At 37.0% G+C, this 19,837-nt stretch overlaps 2 protein-coding genes across 2 annotated transcripts in view; one reads left to right on the top strand and one right to left on the bottom strand.

Moving 5' to 3' along the window:
* LOC5570118 (mitochondrial ornithine transporter 1) lies at window positions 1–16,444 on the top strand. Its single transcript, XM_001653049.2, has 2 exons — window positions 1–771; window positions 15,462–16,444. The coding sequence occupies exons 1-2, from the start codon at window positions 705–707 to the stop codon at window positions 16,307–16,309; spliced, it is 915 nt and encodes a 304-aa protein (XP_001653099.1). The 5' UTR covers window positions 1–704; the 3' UTR covers window positions 16,310–16,444.
* Window positions 16,298–19,837, bottom strand: part of LOC5578310 — an 18,590-nt gene continuing 15,050 nt past the window's right edge. The window contains exon 2 of the mRNA XM_001656844.2: window positions 16,298–16,580. Coding sequence (XP_001656894.2) covers window positions 16,491–16,580 — 90 coding nt within the window. The 3' untranslated portion in view covers window positions 16,298–16,490. The remainder of the gene's footprint in view (window positions 16,581–19,837) is intronic.

Consider the following 19,837-nt stretch of genomic DNA (forward strand, 5'->3'; position numbering starts at 1 on the left):
CCTTGGCTAGTGCGAAATTGCGAACAAAACTGCGCGACGGTGACGATTGATTGGTCAGGTCTGGCATAGGTCAGTCGCACAGCGGAGCTGATCGAGTGAAGACCTGGCGCTGCAGCCCTCTAGAATTATAGTGATTGTATTTCAAACTGGTTTATCACCATCGTTGTTGCACGATTGGCTACTGATAACAAGCGGAGCACAGTTCCCTAGTGCGAGCCCCCAGCAGAGAGGACCAAAATCAAAACCGAGAGAAGTAAAAGAAGAAGCACATTTAAGCCAGGCACCATTCTACACAGCTGACGCAATAGAGTAGCAAGCGAGACGAGGACGACAACAGGTTCAAGTTTAGACTGAATGCCATCCAGAGAAAGGCATCAAGCACAGCGTGGTCAGCAACGAGTGGTACCTGGTAATTGCTTGATGTGCAGCAAATAGCAGAATCAGTCCGCAATCAGTGAAGGAGGAGTGGTGCGCTGTGATATTGTAGCTTGAAGCTGATAAGGGTATTCCATTATCGTACATATCGTAGGCAATTCGCCTTCCCTGAGCTACCCTTGGGCGGGAAAAGAGAGTGGAATCAACGGCTGCGGGTGATCTTGGCGAATTCTACAAGGCCTCTGCGCTTATCAAGTGCCATATCAGAGTTGCGGGATCGTCAAGTCTCAAGGAAACTACGCAGAACGGCCACGCACAGGTGATACAGGATGCACGGGAAAGGCGAAGGCAGCGGGTTCAAGACCGGGATGATCGACTTCACAGCGGGATCGTTGGGTAAGTTTTGATTTTTTGTTTAGTAAGTAATACCTAAAGAAACTATAATCAAAGAAGCGAAATGTTCCAATTGGAATTCCAAGTTTACTGTCAATGTCATTCCAATCGAGCAGGAGACTTGTCAAATACTTTTTCACACAAGCTGAAAACGGCTCACACAAAAATGTTACCGCTTGCGAAAATTTTGCTTCTTCTGAAGTAGCATATTTTCTGAATACTTGAGTGTCGGTTACAATTTTCATGCTTTGCATAAAGAATGCTCTACTCATTACATTGATTTTCCACACATTCAGTCAATTTTTCATTCGTTACCCAAACCTGTGAAAATTCAACACATAAAATCTGTGACTCACTTTTAGCGTGGGATTCAACATTGCAACAGTGCTGCGTAAGATTTGGCATAGATGCTAGCTGATTTATTTTGAATATGATCAGATTTCGTCTCTTTATAATTTAGACTCTTTAGTAATACCTAGTAATACTTATCAGTGGGAATTTCAACATGATTCAAACGAGAGGATACGAATATGTATTTTGCTTTAAGCGCAATGGCTATGAAAAACATGAAGACAACATAAACAGTATTGATAACAATTACCCTGAAGCTTTTGGGATGATAAGGGAGACGCATGGGTCGTAAGGCACGTGCTTCTCTTTAAGATTTGAGCTAAGGAAACAAACAAGAACAGCAACCTTGACTTTTGTCTAGGATGATGATAGGATGTGAATTAGGACTTTATTATAAACATTTTTGAAGAGTGCATCAATTCATAGACAATTTGATGACTCTGGAATTTCAAAAAACTTGCACCTTTAAGTGATGGTTTGAATGATTATATATCTCGAGCTGTCTGAAAGACTAGTAAGGCACCATTTGCATTTGAACCTAAGGACCGCATGAGATATCCCATCTTTACAGGGCTTAAACTCGGCCATTTGTGAAAGGATCAACGTTCGTTTTCCTCTGATTACTTCCAAACAGGTACCTATTTAGATTCTTCATTTGAAGAATGAAAGGAATCAATCACCTTCTGTGACACTTACAAGAACAAACATTAAACCATCGATTTATCGCTTTTGCGCATAAACTCAGAGCCATTCGCATCAAATGGGATTAAAACTCCTGTGGGTGTTCTTGGGCACCCAGAGTAGCATACAAAAGAGCTTAAAATTCATGAATTATGGGCCGATTTGATGTACATTATTGTTCATCTATATTATGTGTTTCAAGTATTTGCCCTGTCCAAAGCCTTTTGGGAGAGGGATCAATTTAGCCTCTAGTTTATAATCCGATCACCGGATCATCATCATTTATCCCGCAAGATTCTAACGATGTTAACACGGGTCGTTTATCCAAGCGTTCCTATTGTTTGGAGTATTCATCCTACCCGGGCTTCGTATAAAAGAAAATTAAATCCGATTTACGGCATGCAAAGTTGTTCTCGAATATCTTCACATCACATATCCTTCGACATACGATGTCCTTTAATTCCTTCGAACGATTCTTCTTCTTTCGATCTTAGAACATTCTCATTCACTGGCAATCGATTAACACATATAGGTACAGTGACGGACAAAACGATTACCACTTGAGTAAAAAACATAACTCTCGAAAATGTATGATTTTCTTTGTATAATCCCTCTAGCACTAAACCGAATAGCGTCTTCCGCTTTTTTTTAATAGCGCTGCCTTTCCTGTACGTTGAACATAATGTCGGGAGTAGTGCGCTCTGATACTCTATACAGCGCACTACTTCCGACATTATGTTCAACGTACAGGAAAGACAGCGCTAGTTAAAAAATCGGAAGACGCTATTCGGTTTAGTGCTAGAAGGATTATAATATGTACCAGAAGTATTTGTCACATTTTATTTATTAAGGTACCTCGGGGCAAGTGGGTAAATGGGGTAGGTGAGGATAATTGGTATATTTGACTGAACATATGAATTAACGTTTTGAACTCATGCGTGAACCTTTGAGGCCATTCAGAACAGTACGATAGGTAAGAGATTCCTGAGATTTTTTAACCATTATTGTATAATAGAGCGAAAGATTTTTAACATGTCAACTATCACTCCGTAACAAGTTGGCGGCGTGTAATCTTATTTAAATATTTTCAGTGGAAGAAAGTTGCGGAAAATAATTTTCTGTACCACTTCTAAGTTGTCTTCTCTGAATGAATTCAACGAGGAGCCTCATTGCTTGCAAGCGCACGAGCCTCATTTTTCTTGAGATGTGTCTCACTGCGGTCTCATGAGCTCCGTCACATGTGCTGTTCAAATTTCAGCGCAATAATTGAAGTGATTATAAAAGTTTTCAACGAGGATCGAAATTGTAACTCTTGAATCGAGAGTCTTCGACCATATCATGTAGGCCATCTTGACACCTGCAAAATGAGGCGTCAGTGCATTTATGTGCTCCTGAGAAATATGTAACTTTAGCCACTACAGTGTGTTTCTGTATGATCGTGGGAACCTGTTTATAATTTTGTATTTAGAATATGCTTTAGATATAAGATAAGTTATTCTCACCCTTCTTTCAGGTCACAGGTCTTTTGCAGAAGGCAAGAAGTAATTTAGCCCGATCCGTTTTCTATAGATTGATCCGATCTGTTTTATAATGGTTAAGGTCACTATAGAGGTTGAGAATTCTAGTCATTATCATATTTATGTTGTTTAGCAATGATTTCTCACCCTTTTGGATAGTAAGAAGTAACCAAAGTTAGCTTTTAATTAGCATGTAGGTGCACTAAGGAAGATTATTTAATTTAAGAGGAATTCATTATTAACTGAAAAGACTTTTAGATAAGAACTAGGCTATCACTTATAAGACGCGACGTGAGACAGGACACAACACTTATTGTTCTTACAACGATTAAAAGGAGTTAAAATTACCTTTTTAGTCGACCGGTTTCGGGCTCGATGTTGCCCATCTACGGGACGATGTCCGACTGATTACATAATTTACTAACACTAGTATTCGTACTGTAGTCAGTATACGTCGAGAAGTGTTGAAGGTTACTGCATTTTCAGCTTAGTCTGGTGGAAGAGTGGAGACACAATTGGAGCATCGTCCTCATTCATTAGAGGACGATCAGATGTTGCGATATACATGGACTCCCATGCATTCAAGGAGATGTTTTTCTGACGTTTTTAATGTGTTGATTGTTGATCTAGTTTTTCCTCAGTCCCGTTGGTCAGCATTGCTAAAGGTCCTTTTTAACATGTTTATTAGTACTTGGAAAAGTTGAATATTTTAAGTTCACTACTTTTGTCATGTTGGTCAATAATGATTTCAATCAGTTTGTTTTATTCATCTATATTACATCATATTCAAATCTGGTCTCGTCTGTTTTCATTTAGAATCGTCGTAAATACATTTCTATGTGTAAGAAACTATACTAGAAATAATAATGAAATAGAAAGTCATTTTTTATTGTCCGGATCCACTTTTCGGTGACAAAATAAAGCTCAATCGCGCCTGAGCCCTATCTATTTATTATAATTTTGCGATAATGAAGTTGTTGTAGTTTTATGATACCAACATAATAAATGTGGTTTTTTATTATGATTCTGATGGGAGAAGCATAACAAATTAACATTTCTGTCACATTCTACTCGATGGATCCTTAGTCATTCTCCTCGTCAGTCAATATTATAACCATTTAAACAAAATCTAACCTATCTGCATCAAAGCGTGGCTACGGCTTCTGTTACCCCGATGCCTGGTAACAGGATAACCGTTGGATCACATCCGTAAGATTGATGCATCTATGCCAGATGAGCAATTCTCGCTGAAACCAGGCCGCCATCAGCACCCATCGTTAGAATTCCAATTTTATGTCTCTGATCGCTAGCTTTCGATAAAACTTAAGGGTGGTCCTTTTTGTTTTCTCAAATTGGTGGACCCCTCGTACGCCAGCTAGCTAAACAGTTAGCGAAAAAGCCCATTTTTTGATAAATCTTGGGTATTTCTTCACGTGATATGTCTCATATTTCCCTTGGAACACATACCAAACTTAATGGCATCGTATAGAGAAAGGATATAGCTTTCATTTGAAGTTAAAAAAAATTTGGCGGCTATTTTGAATTTGGCAGCCATCTTGAATTATGTTAGAAAAATCGTTTTTTCACCATTAGCGCACCGCTCGTTTTGAATTCTGAGATCACCATCAGAAAGCTGAGGAAAAATTGCGTAAGATAGGCTACAGAAACTAGGTGTGCAATGGTATTTACCCTATGAAATGAACGATTTTCTAAAACATGTTCCACGATTTTGACGTATATGGCGAGTGCAATCAATGCAAACATCATTTTTGGTACAACAAAGATACAAGTTTTCAATAGTTGGTGTATTTTTCGAGTCAGATGAAGAATAGGAATATTATTTTGAGTGAAAAAATCTGGCGGCCATCTTGGATTTTGACGCCATCTTGGTTTTAAGTAGTAGAATGAGTTTTCACCTTGATAACACTCAACATGTTGAATTTTAATGCCACCGTTACACTTACTTTTCTTCTTGTTCTTCTTTTTCCTGACGTTGTGTCCCTACTGGAATAGAGCCAGCCCCTAAGCTTCAAAAATAAATTAATAAGTAGAATTTTTTAACGCTTATTAGCCACCTGAATGATTGTTCTGCATATCTGCGAGTTGAAAAATAGCATTAATTCTTTCATTAATTTGGTCTAAAACCATTGATAGAAATGAACAATCTGTTGAACAGCTAAAATATGATAAGAAATAAAGAATCTCTTTGTTTTTTAACGGAGATCTTTAATTAATTAAACATGAAGAGCGCTGAGATGGTAAAAAATCATTCTACTGCTAAAAACTAAGATGGCGTCGAAATCCAAGATGGCCACCAGATTTTCCAAACTCAAAATGATTCACCTGAGTTTAGGCATTACGTCCACATTAGAACAAAGCCTGCTTCTCACATTTCAATTTCGCTATTTTTCACATGCATGTTGGGTGTTAGTAAAAACAATACTTTATGATTCAGAAAATCAAGGATTTTTTTTGCTTAAAAATTTAAGATTTCCATTCTAAATTAATGCACTTTTGGAAATGTTTTACGTTAAAACTACAGATATTACCACAAAACTTACTAATGTCCCAACGCACAATTTATAAACTTCATTCGATGACAAAAAAAGCATATGGTAAAAAAAATTGTTTATTTCAATCAATGTTTTTGGACGGTTTTTATTCATTAAATTTATTTATTCATAATAACTGAATTCAAAGATATGTCGAAGAAATATTCTGTTATTAAAAATCGTATTATAAAAGAAAATTCCTATTTAATAACCTGTATTTATAACTAATAAAGCTGAGTATCAGGCTCGGTTCCACTAGGGACGTAACGTCAGGAAAATGAAGAATAATAAGAAGAAGAGTATACGTAACCTTGTTTTTATTGGTAACCTCTAAATTCGACATGCTGAGTGCTATCAAGGTGAAAAATTCATTCTACTAGTCAAAATCAAGATGGCGTCAAAATCCAAGATGGCCGCCAGATTTTATCACTCTAAATAATACTCCTATTCTTCATCTGACTCGAAAAATACACCAACTATTGAAAACTTGTATCTTTGTTGTACAGAAAATGATGTTTGCATTGATTGCACTCGCCATATACGTCAAAATCGTGGAACATGTTTTAGAAAATCGTTCATTTCATAGGGTAAATACCATTGCACACCTAGTTTCTGTAGCCTATCTTACGCAATTTTTCCTCAGCTTTCTGATGGTGATCTCAGAATTCAAAACGAGCGGTGCGCTAATGGTGAAAAACCGTTTTTTATAACAAAATTCAAGATGGCGGCCAAATTCAAAATGGCCGCCGGATTTTTTTTAACTTCAAATGAAAGCTATATCCTTTCTCTATACGATGCCATTAAGTTTGGTATGTGTTCCAAGGGAAATATGAGACATATCACGTGAAGAAATACCCAAGATTTATCAAAAAATGGGCTTTTTTGCAAACTGTTTAGCTAGCTGGCGTACGAGGGGTCCACCAATTTGAGAAAACAAAAAGGACCACCCTTAAGTTTTATCGAAAGCTAGCGATCAGTGACATAAAATTGCAATTCTAACGATGGGTGCTGATGGCGGCCTGGTTGCAGCGAGAATTGCTCAGATGATTGATGACTAGGGTTACCATCCGTCCTGATTTAGCAGGACATGTCCTGATTTTGAGATTATATTGAGCTGTCCTGATTTATTTTTCATATTTGAAGTTTTGTCCTGCTTTTTCTACTTGTTGAACCATGAAATGTTAAAGATAATTCAAATTAAAAAAAAACTTTTCTTATATCGTCGAAACTTTTAATAATCAAAGTTTAGCAATAGTGGTGGCGATCATGGGGATATTAAAATGTTTCTTATCGTTGTTTAACATTTTAATGCATCTCAAAGAATGCCCTCATTCGAATACCATCTTTTGGAACTCAAGAAAGTATAGAATGAGAGAGCTCGTACTATTGCTATCATCATAGAATATTCAAGAATGCTGAATTAATAGAAACCAGATTTCTACTAAAAACTTAATAAATTCCTAACAGGATTCTTAGGAGATTGCTTGTAAAACCATCATTCGAGATATTTAGGTGCATTTCCTTGCATCTTCAATTAAACTTTGAAAATTACCCACAATTTTATTCCACCTTTTTACCATAACCACTACAAGTGGATTTTTTAATATATTTCTTAGAGTATATGAAATGTAATTGGTTATTTTCTAACGTTCTTATGAATTTTCTATCAAGATCTTGAACAGACACTAAGCAGATTCCGTTGAAAATTATTGGTAAATTGCAGGCGAGATTTCTGCAGGATCTCTTTGGATATCTTAATAGCTATTTTAAGACCCTTGGAAAATTGTTAAAGAATTTCTGTTGGTGGTTTTCTGGCAGGATCCTTGATGACATTTTAAGCAACAGGTTGGCAAGAAGGGTCCTTACCTGGTAGACTTCCGACAATAACCTTGAGAAATTTATTATCAGAGATCCAGCCAAACCATTGTAAACCTTTGGCGAATTGTATGACGCTTACGTAGTCGAAAATCCCAAGTATCTTCGAAAAAGTTACAGATTGTTATCTTAGCAAAGGCTAGTTATATTTTAATTTCTACTCATACCCGCTAATTAGATGTACCACGAGATCTTTCTAAAAAAAACGATAAATAATTTTAGGAGAAGGGATTACGATCAATAATACTAGTATATTTTTACTCTAATATAAGGAAAACCATCTCTTTCATGGGTTTTTAATAGCAGAATATAGTGTTAAACATAAACATTAAAACATATTTTCTCAAATTCCAAATATCCCTAACACTCATCTTTGAACAGTGATTTTTCAAGAAATTCATTCAAATTTCTCTACATACCTACCTTGCCTTTCTTGGTTGGTTAAGAGTCTTCGATAGGCCATCTAACCAGGGTTGCGCTACCTACATCGTGCTAGAGGGGCTGCCTCCTCGGTGCTGACACGATACAGCATTGTCCGTTTGTTCTTTACATGATGACCACGGTCATAGCCATCACAACCATCCACCTTTATCAGGGCTTTGGACCTGTAGCTCTGGTTCTCATTAGTTTCAAGTTCTTTCGGACATGCTACTATGGTGATCCGTCATGCGCTAGCGGTGTTTGACAAACATAAAACAGCTAAAGCCTTGATTACACAGTGCGCGCAATGCACGAACGTTCGCTCGAAAAAATACGTTCAGAGTTCGCGCGAACTGTTCGAGCCTCTGTAAGAGCGAACTGTTCGTCCATATATTACACGGTTCGAGCAAAGACGTATTTGATTCTACGACTGATGGTCGTAGTAACCAATATGTGGTCAATTTATTTTTCGTCAAAATGTCACTTCAATTAGCTGCTGTTGCTGCATTCAAAGTATTTTATTTACATTCAATTTCGTTCAATTAATCTTTCTTTACTTTTAGAAAATAATTCAAAACATTTTCCAAGCGTCCAGGAATCTATCTAGGAGACCCTGCTAAAATCCCATGCAGGATTATTCAAGATTGCCTTCAGGAATTACCTAATTAAAATGTCGAAGAAACTCTAGAAATTTCGTTGATAATTCAAGATCATTCAGGGTATTTTGCAATCCATATTGTACTAATTCCTCCTGAAACCCATCTACTGATTTCATTTGAAGTTTTTCCCGCGTTTTCTTTAAGTTTGTTTCTTAAAAGTATAGCTGGGATTTAATGTATTCTTCAAATGAATCCACCCAATAAATCCATCAGAAATTTCCTCAGCAAATCCTCAAGACATAATAATAAAAAAAATGTATCAATGGGTTCTACAATGTATGGCAGTTACACTCAGAAGTGACCTCACGGATTCAGATTTTTTTTGTAGACAATCATCATAAAAACTATATATAATTTCATTCAAGGCTTCTTCCAAGAGATTCCTACACGGGAATATACCTACAAAGCTACAGAAGGATCTCATTGCGTTTTTTATTTACGGAAAATTTTATAAAGTAAAGAAAAGTTACAGTAGTAAATCCTTCAGAAATTTCTATCTAGAAAGTTTTAAAGTGCTTCCTCCAATGCTTCGCGCTGTTGGATAAATAGTTCCAGCAGGAATTCCTTCTATATTTTGTTTCGAGAATTGGAAAGCATTTTTCATAATTATCCCAGAGTTTACTATGGAAAAGTTACTCTAGGATTTGATTCTACGAATACCACTATCAGGCTTTTAACACAGACAAACAGACGTCACACTCTCATCATTGTCCATCGACCACCTTTTTAACGGTCCATTCAAAAACATGCTAGGTGGCCAATCCACCACTCGCAGCGCTCGCATCGTTTTTGTTCGCGTTTGACGTTTACACACTACCGCCATCTGTTGGCCCGTCGGCCAAACACACTAATTTTAGCATTGGGCGCACATGTCCTCGCAACTATAATTTGGATCGAGATTTGTTCTAAGTGTTACGTCTGTTTATCTGTGCTTTTAATTAAAAATATCTAGACAGATTTTTCGTCGTAGAATGTGACTTTTCTAACAATTCTTAAAGAATGGATTACCGTTTTGATTCATATTACGGACATTTAAGGACTCAGGGAAATATAACCCAGCATAGAGCATACAAAATAAATCATTCTGTATGATTCCTTAGCGCTATCGAGCGTCGGAAGCCCTTTACTTTCGAACGGTGGGTGAAGAATACGCTTCCGCAACTTCAATAATTTTAAATAAATCAAAATGTGTGGCCTTTTCATGATTCTTATTCCGGACGCTTCCTCACTTTTGCCTCATATTCCGGACACTTTGAATCGAATTCCGGACAGCTCATTCTAATCATTAATGGAACAGTCAAATCATCATTCGAAATCGTTAAACCACCAAAGAGACATCTAAGGTAGTTGGGCATTATAAATTTTCAAAGATATTTATGGAAAAAGTTTACTAAAACGAGCCTTGAAATTGAGCACATTGAGCGAAAATTGAAACATTTCGCGTGAAATGTTTCCCATACAAAGTAGAGTGTCCGGAATTTGAAGCTGTCCGTAATATGAATCAAAACGGTACTCACTTCCAAAACCAAATTTTAAATGTTTTGAGTTAATTTAATTTTCAATTTTTTGAAACAGAGGAGCTAACATTACAGATCCAGAATTTTGGATGGATTCTTTCAAAAATTTATTAGGTGGCAGAATCAGTCAAAAAAATTAGAATTTTCAAAAGCAGTTTTTTTTTGTTTGAAATCGACAACGTTTACATGAAAATATGTTTACTGCATTCTAGTCTTTTCAACCGGAACAAAGTGAACGCAATTTCAACAAACAAATGTCAGTTTTTTGAGCTTTTGAAGTTTTGATCATTACTATGACGAATTCTTCAACGTTAACGGATTACAAAGTTCTTAAAGACAGCTTTCTCAAAACACTTCGTCAAAAATTCATAAGTATTTCTTCTGATTCCAAAAAATACTACATGAATTTCGCAACATGTATTAGATAATATAGACAGATAACTCCACAATTGTTTCTTGGAAGCCTGAAGAATTAATCATTGAATAACTTTTTCCGGCAATTTCTTAAAAAAAAAATATATACATTCAGTAAAGATTTTTCCACTAGTTTCTCGAGATTCCCAAAGATTTTTTGGCACATATTTGATAAATTTTTCAAAGGATTTCGTCAAGGATTTTTCATTGAATTGTTGTAATTTATAATCCCGCCATTTGCCTTCAGTGTACTTGTAATAAGTTGCCCTAGGACATTTTTACTGGATTTTTCATGAATTTTAACATATATTTTTCAGATAATTTTACAAGAGAGGTGTTCATAGATCTGGATGAGTTCTTGGAGAAATGTTGAATAATATAATACACAAAATTAATCTGAGAAGCGGGCTATACCTCAGCTCGGATCTAATTATTTTTAAGAATTACTAAAACAATTATCAAACAAAATCGGAGGTGAAAGAATACTCGAAAGGACCCATAATGTATTTTTGGAGTTATTCTGGAGTTATTTTAGTAGATATTGGTTGAGGAAAATCGGCGATAAACTCTGATAGAGCTCCTGAACAACATTTAGATGAATTGCTAATAGTATTTAAGGAAAAAAATCTCTAGTGAAAATGTGCCATTAATCGGTCCCACAATACCTGGTAACCAGACTTCAAGTAGTGGATACAATTAAATCTGGTATTGTTGTTATTTTTACAGATCAAACAAAACTCTTGAAAATGTCCTGAAAACTGGTACTTGATAGAGGTTTAAAACCGTGGAAGAAACATGAGATACACTCAGAATGACTAAAACTTATGCATTAATGACTATTTTCTATCTGCCTCTCTTTCATTCTGCTGTGAATATGTACACTAACTATCATTTCGACTGGGTTGAAACTTAGCGATGCTTTAATCCAGGCGAATTGACAAACAGGAATAAAATTCCCTACAGAATGAAAGAGAGGTAGGTAGAAAATAGTCATTATTTACTAAAATTTAGTAATTCTGTGACTACCCGTGTTTTTGAGTGAAGTTTTAATTTACAAAATTACATGCGTACTCCCAATAAATCAAGTAATTTACGTCTTTCGAGATGCACATATGAGAAGCGGGCCTTCCTTAGCCGAGTGGTTAGAGTCCGCGGCTACAAAGCAAATCCTTGTTGAACGAATAATGGGTTCGAATCCCTGTCGTAATTGTCTTTTCGTAATGGAAATTTCTTTGATATCCCTGGGCATAGAGTATAATCGTACCTGCCACATGATATACGAATGCGAAAATGGCATCTTTGGCAAAGAAAGCTCTCAGTCAATAACAGAGGAAGTGCTCATAAGAACACTAAGCTGAGAAGCAGTCTTTGTCCCAGTGAGGACGTAATGCCAAGAAGAAGAAGAAGATTATTCGGGAAATATCGATCACAATTCCATCGTTTTCGTGTCCCTTATCATGTACAATTACATTTTTGTGTCGTTTCACCACTTACATCATGTGTCATTTAATCATATGGAGAATTACGTCCAAAGAAATTTTCATTAAGTTTTAAGCGTGTGATGTTTCCATAAATAATAAATAATAATAATTGCAGAACCACTTGGGCTCTTCCAGAATTCACTTTGGCATGGAGAGTTTTTCTTGGCCGAATTGTCTGAAATTTTGGAATAAGAAGCGCTTTAGTATGATGCATTTTGTAGCCAAATATGAGCTCTGTAGTTTTCAAAAAACCCTACTGCGAAGTGAATTGAGAGTGCCAAGAATATGACTCGGCTCCCTACCCAGCATTTTATTTTAAGAAATTTTAGCAAAACTTTTTAATTAGAATACTGTTTTGAAATTCTCCTACGTGTGGTGACTTACAACACTTACCTTTCAAGAAATTTAATGTTCTAAAGAGTAAAATACTTTTTTGTAGTCTTCTTTATAATATAAAATGATTTACTCATTTTTATTTTATTTTTATTAGCCTCTGGCTGCAAAGAGGCTGGTTCATCTCTGAATATAAAAGGAAATAGTTCATCAATAAACTAGAAACAACAGGTAGAAATATTGTTCGGAATAAATAACTTGTAAATATATGAATAACAAAACTTGACAAATGCAACTAATACCAACATTTCACCAAGGATTTCGGTTCCGTATTCATTCAGAATACCATCAGAGTTTTCCTCAAGTAATCCAATCTACCAAACACCAAACCAAACTTCTTTTAACCTAATGCATTAAAAAGTCATGAGATTCCTTCAGAAATTTTTCCAAAAATTCCTTCATAAATTACTCCAGCGATTCCAGGGATTTGTTCTGAAATTCCTTAGGGATTTTTCGAATAATGCCTCCAGAAATTTTCAAGGGCTTCATGCAGAGATTCGATCAGGAGATTTTTCCATAAATTTCTCGAAATTTCTACAGTAGCGATATCTCAGGGATTCGTCGAAGAATTATCTCCAAGAATTTCTTCAGGAAGAACTTTCGATCACAACCGTATTTTTCAAAGCGTTTCCGATAGAACTCTATTCCATTACTTCATGAATTTCTCCAAAGACACCACCAGGTATTCCTTCAATGATATCTCTAGAGTTTATTCCGGAGGCTCCCCGTTCCTCCAGAAATTTGGAAATTTCTACAACAATTATTTCAGGAATTTCTCTAGGGATGCCTCCAGCATCAGAATGCAGGCTTCAAAAGTACGTTCCCCACCAGTTGGGAGATTTGTGCCATGCATAGTCTCTACATTTAAGAAATTCTTCAGGAATTCCTGCGAAGATGCTTCCATAGATGACACCGACGATTTCTTAAGAATTTACCCAGGTAACTTCAGAACTCTTCAGATTCCTACAGATTTTTTTCCAGAGACTCCTCTAGGGATTCATATGGAAAAGTCGCTGCAAGGATTCCTCCTGAGATTTTTCAAGCATTTTTTCAGGAATTTCTTCAGGGTTACTCCACAAAATTCTGCTCATGGGTTCCTCCAAAAAATATTCCAGATTTTTTATCAGGAATTCCTAAAAAGATTTCCCAGGGTATTCTTCTAAAGACTCCGGAATTTTTCCAGTGCTTTTTTTCAGATATTTAACCAGAGATTCTCGCAGAAGTTGCATTTTTGTAGAGATTCCTCTATTAGATTTCCCCTTTTTTTTCTAGAGGTTCCTCTAGGAGTTCATTCAGGTATTTTTCCAAGAAATCATCGAATTATGTCTCCAAAAAAATCTTCCTAAAAGAAGAGTCTAGGAAAAATCTTCAAAGAATATCTGAATGAATTCTTAACGTTATTTCTGATGCGATTACTGAAGGAATTCACGGGGAAATATCCGGAGGAATTTCTAGAGGAATTCTTAAAGGAATCCTCAAAATAAAAGATATTCAGAACAATTCCCCAGAAAAAAATCTGGATGATTCCCTGTAGGATTACCTCGAAAATCCTTGGAGTTATTGAGAAATTGCAAGAGTTCCTCATAGAATGCTTGGAGCAATTAATGCAGGAATCCCTGAGGAAATCTCCGGAATTTTTCTTGGAGTAACTTCAAGAGTACTGGGAAACCCTTGCAAATGTCCCTGGAGGAATTTCTGGAGAAATATTTTTAATAGTCCTTAAGAAGTTGTAGGAATTCCTAGAGAAATCCATGGTAACAACTCTGCAAGAATTACTTCAGAGATTTTCTAGGGGAATCCTCTGGAAACAGCAGTCTCTGTAAAAAAATCAAGAGACATCTGAAAAATCTCTGAAAGAATCTATGGAGGAATCCCTGTACCAGGAGGAATTCTTGGATGAATCTCAACATAAATGTTGTGGGAGCAATCTATGGACGAATCACTGGAGGCGTTCCTGCATGAACTCCTTCTCTCTAGAGTTTTTCCTGGAGCAATCTTTGGAATAATTCTTGGTGAAAACCTGTAGGAACTCCTAGTAGAATTCCTAGTGGAATTGTTACAGGTACTCCTGGAGCCTTATCTGAGCCGGTCTGAAAAAATCGGGCTGCAGTTGAGAGTTCTTCTTGGAGGAATCTCAGCAAAAATCTCTAGTGAAATCCCTGAAAAAATCGCAGTATCTCTGTCGAGATTATCTTGGAGGAATTTCTGGTAGAATCTCTGTAGCAATCTTCGAAACAAATCCATGTAGAAATCTCTGGAGAAATTCCTTTCCGACGCCAATGTTTTTGTTTTTTCAATCTGACCAAGGCAAATGAATAATTTGTTTTTTTTTCCACTACACAACTTTCTATAGTTGCTATGCAACACAAGTTCGACGAACCAACATGATTCAATGCACGAATATGTTTCTACAAAATGTTCGCTAGAAGTTCGTGCACATATTATACGGTTGGAGCGAACATTCGTGCAATTTACACAAATGTTCGTGCATTGCGCGCACTGTGTAATCACAGCTTAATACAGTCATCTCTCCCTTACTCGATATTGAAGGGACCATCGAGTTAGGGAGGTATCGAGTTACAGAACACAAAAGCAGTGCAACTGCGTTCCAAGGGACCACCGAGTTAGCCATGAAAACCAACTTTTACTATGGTTCTCTAACTCGATATCGAGTAAGGGAGAGTTAACTGTAACTGTGAAAGGGCTCATCAATGCACTCCACAATTTAACAACGAATCTTTCACATTTAAGATTTGGTCTAACCCGATAAAACTCTTGATCTGGTTGAATAAACACCCTAACAACTCTCATTTTTGTTCTGCCTCACTTCCAGGTGGAGTGGCCCTGGTCTACGTCAGCCAGCCGATGGACACGGTCAAGGTCAAAATGCAAACCTTCCCCACTCTATACAAAAATATGATCGACTGCACGATGCGAACATTCAAGCGGGACGGCGTCGTACGGGGACTGTACGCCGGCACCCTACCGGCCATCGTTGCTAACGTGGCAGAAAACTCAGTATTATTCGCTGCCTACGGTGCGTGTCAGAATCTGGTGGCGGCAGTCGCTCGGAAACCATCCAGTGAACTCTCAGCCCTCGACAATGCGACGGCCGGTTTCCTGGCCGCGTTCTTCTCGTCTTTCACCCTCTGCCCAACGGAACTGATCAAATGCAAACTGCAAGCTCTGCGCGAGGTGCAGCAAAACAATCTCAAACCGGGCGAAAAGGTACCGAAGGTGTCTCCCTTCCAGCTGACGCGACAGATCCTACGCTCTGAAGGAATCCCGGGCATGTTCCGCGGGTTGACGTCGACGTTTGCCCGCGAGATGCCGGGCTATTTCTTCTTCTTCGGCGGATACGAAGCATCGAGAGACTTGATGACGGAACCGGGACAATCCAAGGACGACATCGGACCCCTGAAGACGATGGTGGCCGGAGCGGTCGGTGGGGTAGCCCTGTGGACGGCAATCTTCCCAGCGGACGTCATCAAGAGCAGGATACAGGTGCAAAGTCTGAGGCTGAGCATGACCCAGGTGGGGGTGGAGATTTTCCGAAAAGAGGGACTGATGGCGTTCTATAACGGACTACAGCCGACGATCGTGAGGACCATTCCGGCCACGGCGGTTCTTTTTGTCGTCTACGAGTATACCAAAAAGCTTATGACGGAGTTGTTTGTCTAGGCTGTTGTTACTTTACTTTCTTCCATTACTTTATTTAGCTAGTGCATTTTCTTTGTTTTAAATTCCGTAAAGTGGCCTTTGTACGGGTTTAGACTTGTAAGCAATAAAGAATCACGATCTTATTGTGTAAATATGCTTGAACAGTGTTGGGTTTTTCTTTTGAGAAACATACCTCGAGTTCCTATCGTTTGTCCAGCAACGGGTTCAGCCTGTTGAAAAGGTACGCCTCTTTCGCTTCCAGCGAATCCAAAGGCCATTCGTACCAAGGTATCTGCGGATCGAGAAAAACATCCATTAAGGCTCAAGAATCCATCAGTAATCATCAAGAATGAAAAACCAGTTATTTTGTTCTAATTTGAAGAAATCCTTATAAAAACCTATCATCCGCAATCCACACGGCAAGTGTAATGCAATGATAGATTTTCTTGAACATTGCTTAAATTTTGAGCAAAAAAACTGGTTTTGAAAATTTGTAAAATGATGATGGGTATTTTCCTCTTAATACTCAAATAACACTCAATCAAGATAATAAAAGGCATAGTCGGGGTTAGTAGAGAAAAGTGGCACCAAAATTCAAAGAAGTTGGTGAGCAGTAGGTGAATTCCGGCGCACATTTTCTTCGAAGAGAAGAAATTTTCTTCCATTATCCACCAGCAAGAACATTCTTCTTCCAGTAGGCGAATTCTGGCGCGTATTTTCTTTGAAGAAAAAAATTCTTGTTGGTGAGTCATGAAAGAAAATTTCTTCTCTTCGAAGAAATTGATCACCGGAATTCACCTACAGGTTTAAGAAAGTTTTTCAAAACGGAATCTACTCTACCGCACAATTTGATTGCATTCCAAAAAAAATTGAGTAGGTATCTTGTTTTTCAGGAACGGATTTTTGGAAGGATTTCCGGGAAAGGGAACTGAAAAGGAAAGAAGAATAACAATAGCAATTTGATAAAATGTTAGATTTTCTATTCATACAGGTTTAAGAAAGTTTTTCAAAACGGAATCTACTCTACCGCACAATTCGATTGCATTCCAAAAAAAATTGAGTAGGTATCTTGTTTTTCAGGAACGGATTTTTGGAAGGATTTCCGGGAAAGGGAACTGAAAAGGAAAGAAGAATAACAATAGCAATTTGATAAAATGTTAGATTTTCTATTCATAAACATTTTTAAAAAAGAATTGATGTATTTTTGTAGTAATTCAAAAAAAAAACCTTGAAAGATTCACATAAAAAATATTCTTCGCTCATTCTTTCTAAAATTTCGGTTGTAAACTCTGGACGAGCTTGGGGGGAACTTTTGAAAGAAGAAGAAAACCTGAAGTAATTTTAGTAGGAATGATCGGACAAATTAGGTACTCGAATAATTGCTTTAGTATGTAAAACTTAAAAAATTATTCGAGAAAGGAATGAAGGAACTGTAAGAGTAATCTTTGATTCCACACACTGGAGAAATTTCTACAGAGATTTTGGTGGAATTTCATTAGCAATCTCTGGTCGAGTTTGTTGAGAAATTTGTGCAGAGTTCTTAATATATTTCTCCAAATAATCTCTGGGGGCATTTTTAGAGCAATCCATAAATGCCCCCGGAATTCTAGGTGAATCCGTATATGAAAGTGCTTGGGAGAGTAACTTGAAAATAAGGGTAGAAAATTTTGTAGGGTTTCTTGGAAAACGCTTCAAAGAATATCTTCAAAAACTTCGGAATAAAACATCATAGATTGTTTTTGTTAGAACTCCAGTACGAATATTTGAAAGATGTCCAAGTGTGACAACTGGAGAAAACAGTGTAAAAATTAGTTGAAAATATCTGGAGGAAATCCTGGCATAGTATCTGAAGAAAATTTCAGAAGAATCCCTGTGGAAATTACTGAAGGTGGTAGGTAGGAGGAAATCTGTAAATAATTTCTTGAGGGATGCCTGGTAGAATCTCTTAAAGTGTTCCAAGACAATCCTTAGAAGAATTCCTGAAAGTTTTCTTCGAGGAATATGTGGAATGTGGAATAGACTTATGCAAATGTTGAAGTTTTGGCTCCCCTATGCTTAAACGATATCAATTATGGTTAATATCATCCTTCCAAAGCTTAAAGTGATTTTTTTTAAGAAATTTTGCAGCACAAACGCTTTTTCAAGTTTATGGAGATTACTATGGAAAAGACCAACCTTTTGTGTCTATGGAAAGGAAAAGAAATCTTCTCAAGCGTAATCTCCCATGCCATACCCAAGTAACAATTTCAGTGCCTTTTGGTCTTAGATGTTATTTATGGAGGTTTTATTAGAGATGTATACATTCCTAACAGATTTAATAAAGCATTGTAAAGTGCCAAACGTTCTTTTCGGTAAAACCCACTTTAAAATGCTTTGTAGATATCTACAAGAGCTCCCGTTAAAACTTATTTGCTGGCCACACTTGTTGATAATAAATTGTATTTTGAAGGAGCTGTGTAGTGTCTATTAAAACCTATACTTAAAACCTCATCTTGTTCGTCTTGTCAAGGCATAGGTAAAACTTCTAAGGCTACACTAAGTCATGTTAAAGCCTTCTTAAATCTCAACTGTCTGATGCATGTTATTGGAAAGCAATCTGCGTGTGGTTATCAATATCATTATGTTGATAAGAATAATTATGTAGTGAATTATGGATTAATCAGAACGCAAACATAGAAATGACAAATATTCCTCTCGAAAAATTAACAGACTACCTCATAGAGCATATTTTTCCCATGCTTGCCTGAACTTCCCGTTCTAGTGGGACAACTATGCTGCACACAACAGCTGAGCTACACGAAAAAAGCTTCCATTTTCAGGCACTTCTCTCTTACCGTTTGCTGCATCAGTACAACCGATCAAGCACGACTGGTTTCATTATAACAATCCAGTCCAATAAAACATTTAGATGCATAACGGCACGAATTCAATACAATTAATTGCAACACAAAACTGAATCTTCCTATTTGTTTACCTTTTTGACAGCACTAGCTTTCCTGAGTGCATTAAGTTTAAATCAAGGCTCCCAAAAAACCTATTTGTCTTAGTGCAGAACAAATATTCTGATTTAGGAATATTTTAGCCAGTGAGGGTTTTGCGCACGGGTTCTTAAGGTCAAAAGCGCTTATGAATGATTAAATTGTTCGGAATAATCACCAAATGATCTTAAACTATCCCAGACAAAACCAGCAAGATTTAACTGGATGGAATCCATTTTTATTGTCGCCGTTTCGGATTGATAATTACAATATGCGTGGGAAATTTCAATTTATGATTAAGATGAGCATGAAATCATTCTGAAAATGGAATGGAGTAAAATATTAGATAGCCAATAATGATGTCGTAACTGTGGCGCGTTGCTGTAAATCGAAAAATTTTAAGTCATTCCACCAGTAAATTTTTATTGGCAGGAATTTCACGCGATCGTAAGGAAATTTTCTGCCACGCAAAAAAATATTGTTTTAATCGATTATTATGAGTCGGCAGACATCATGATGGTTTCAATTTAAAAAAAGGTTATGGTTTATAAACAACTTATTGATTGATGTT

This window comes from Aedes aegypti, chromosome 1 (genome assembly GCF_002204515.2).
Source record: "Aedes aegypti strain LVP_AGWG chromosome 1, AaegL5.0 Primary Assembly, whole genome shotgun sequence".
In the NCBI taxonomy this organism is placed as follows: domain Eukaryota; kingdom Metazoa; phylum Arthropoda; class Insecta; order Diptera; family Culicidae; genus Aedes; species Aedes aegypti.

Bases quoted from the DNA above. Each gene is read 5' to 3' on its own strand.
- LOC5570118 (XM_001653049.2), top strand. From the start codon at position 705: ATGCACGGGAAAGGCGAAGGCAGCGGGTTCAAGACCGGGATGATCGAC. The intron at 772-15,461 runs GTAAGTTTTGAT...CCTCACTTCCAG, and splicing joins CTTCACAGCGGGATCGTTGG to GTGGAGTGGCCCTGGTCTAC.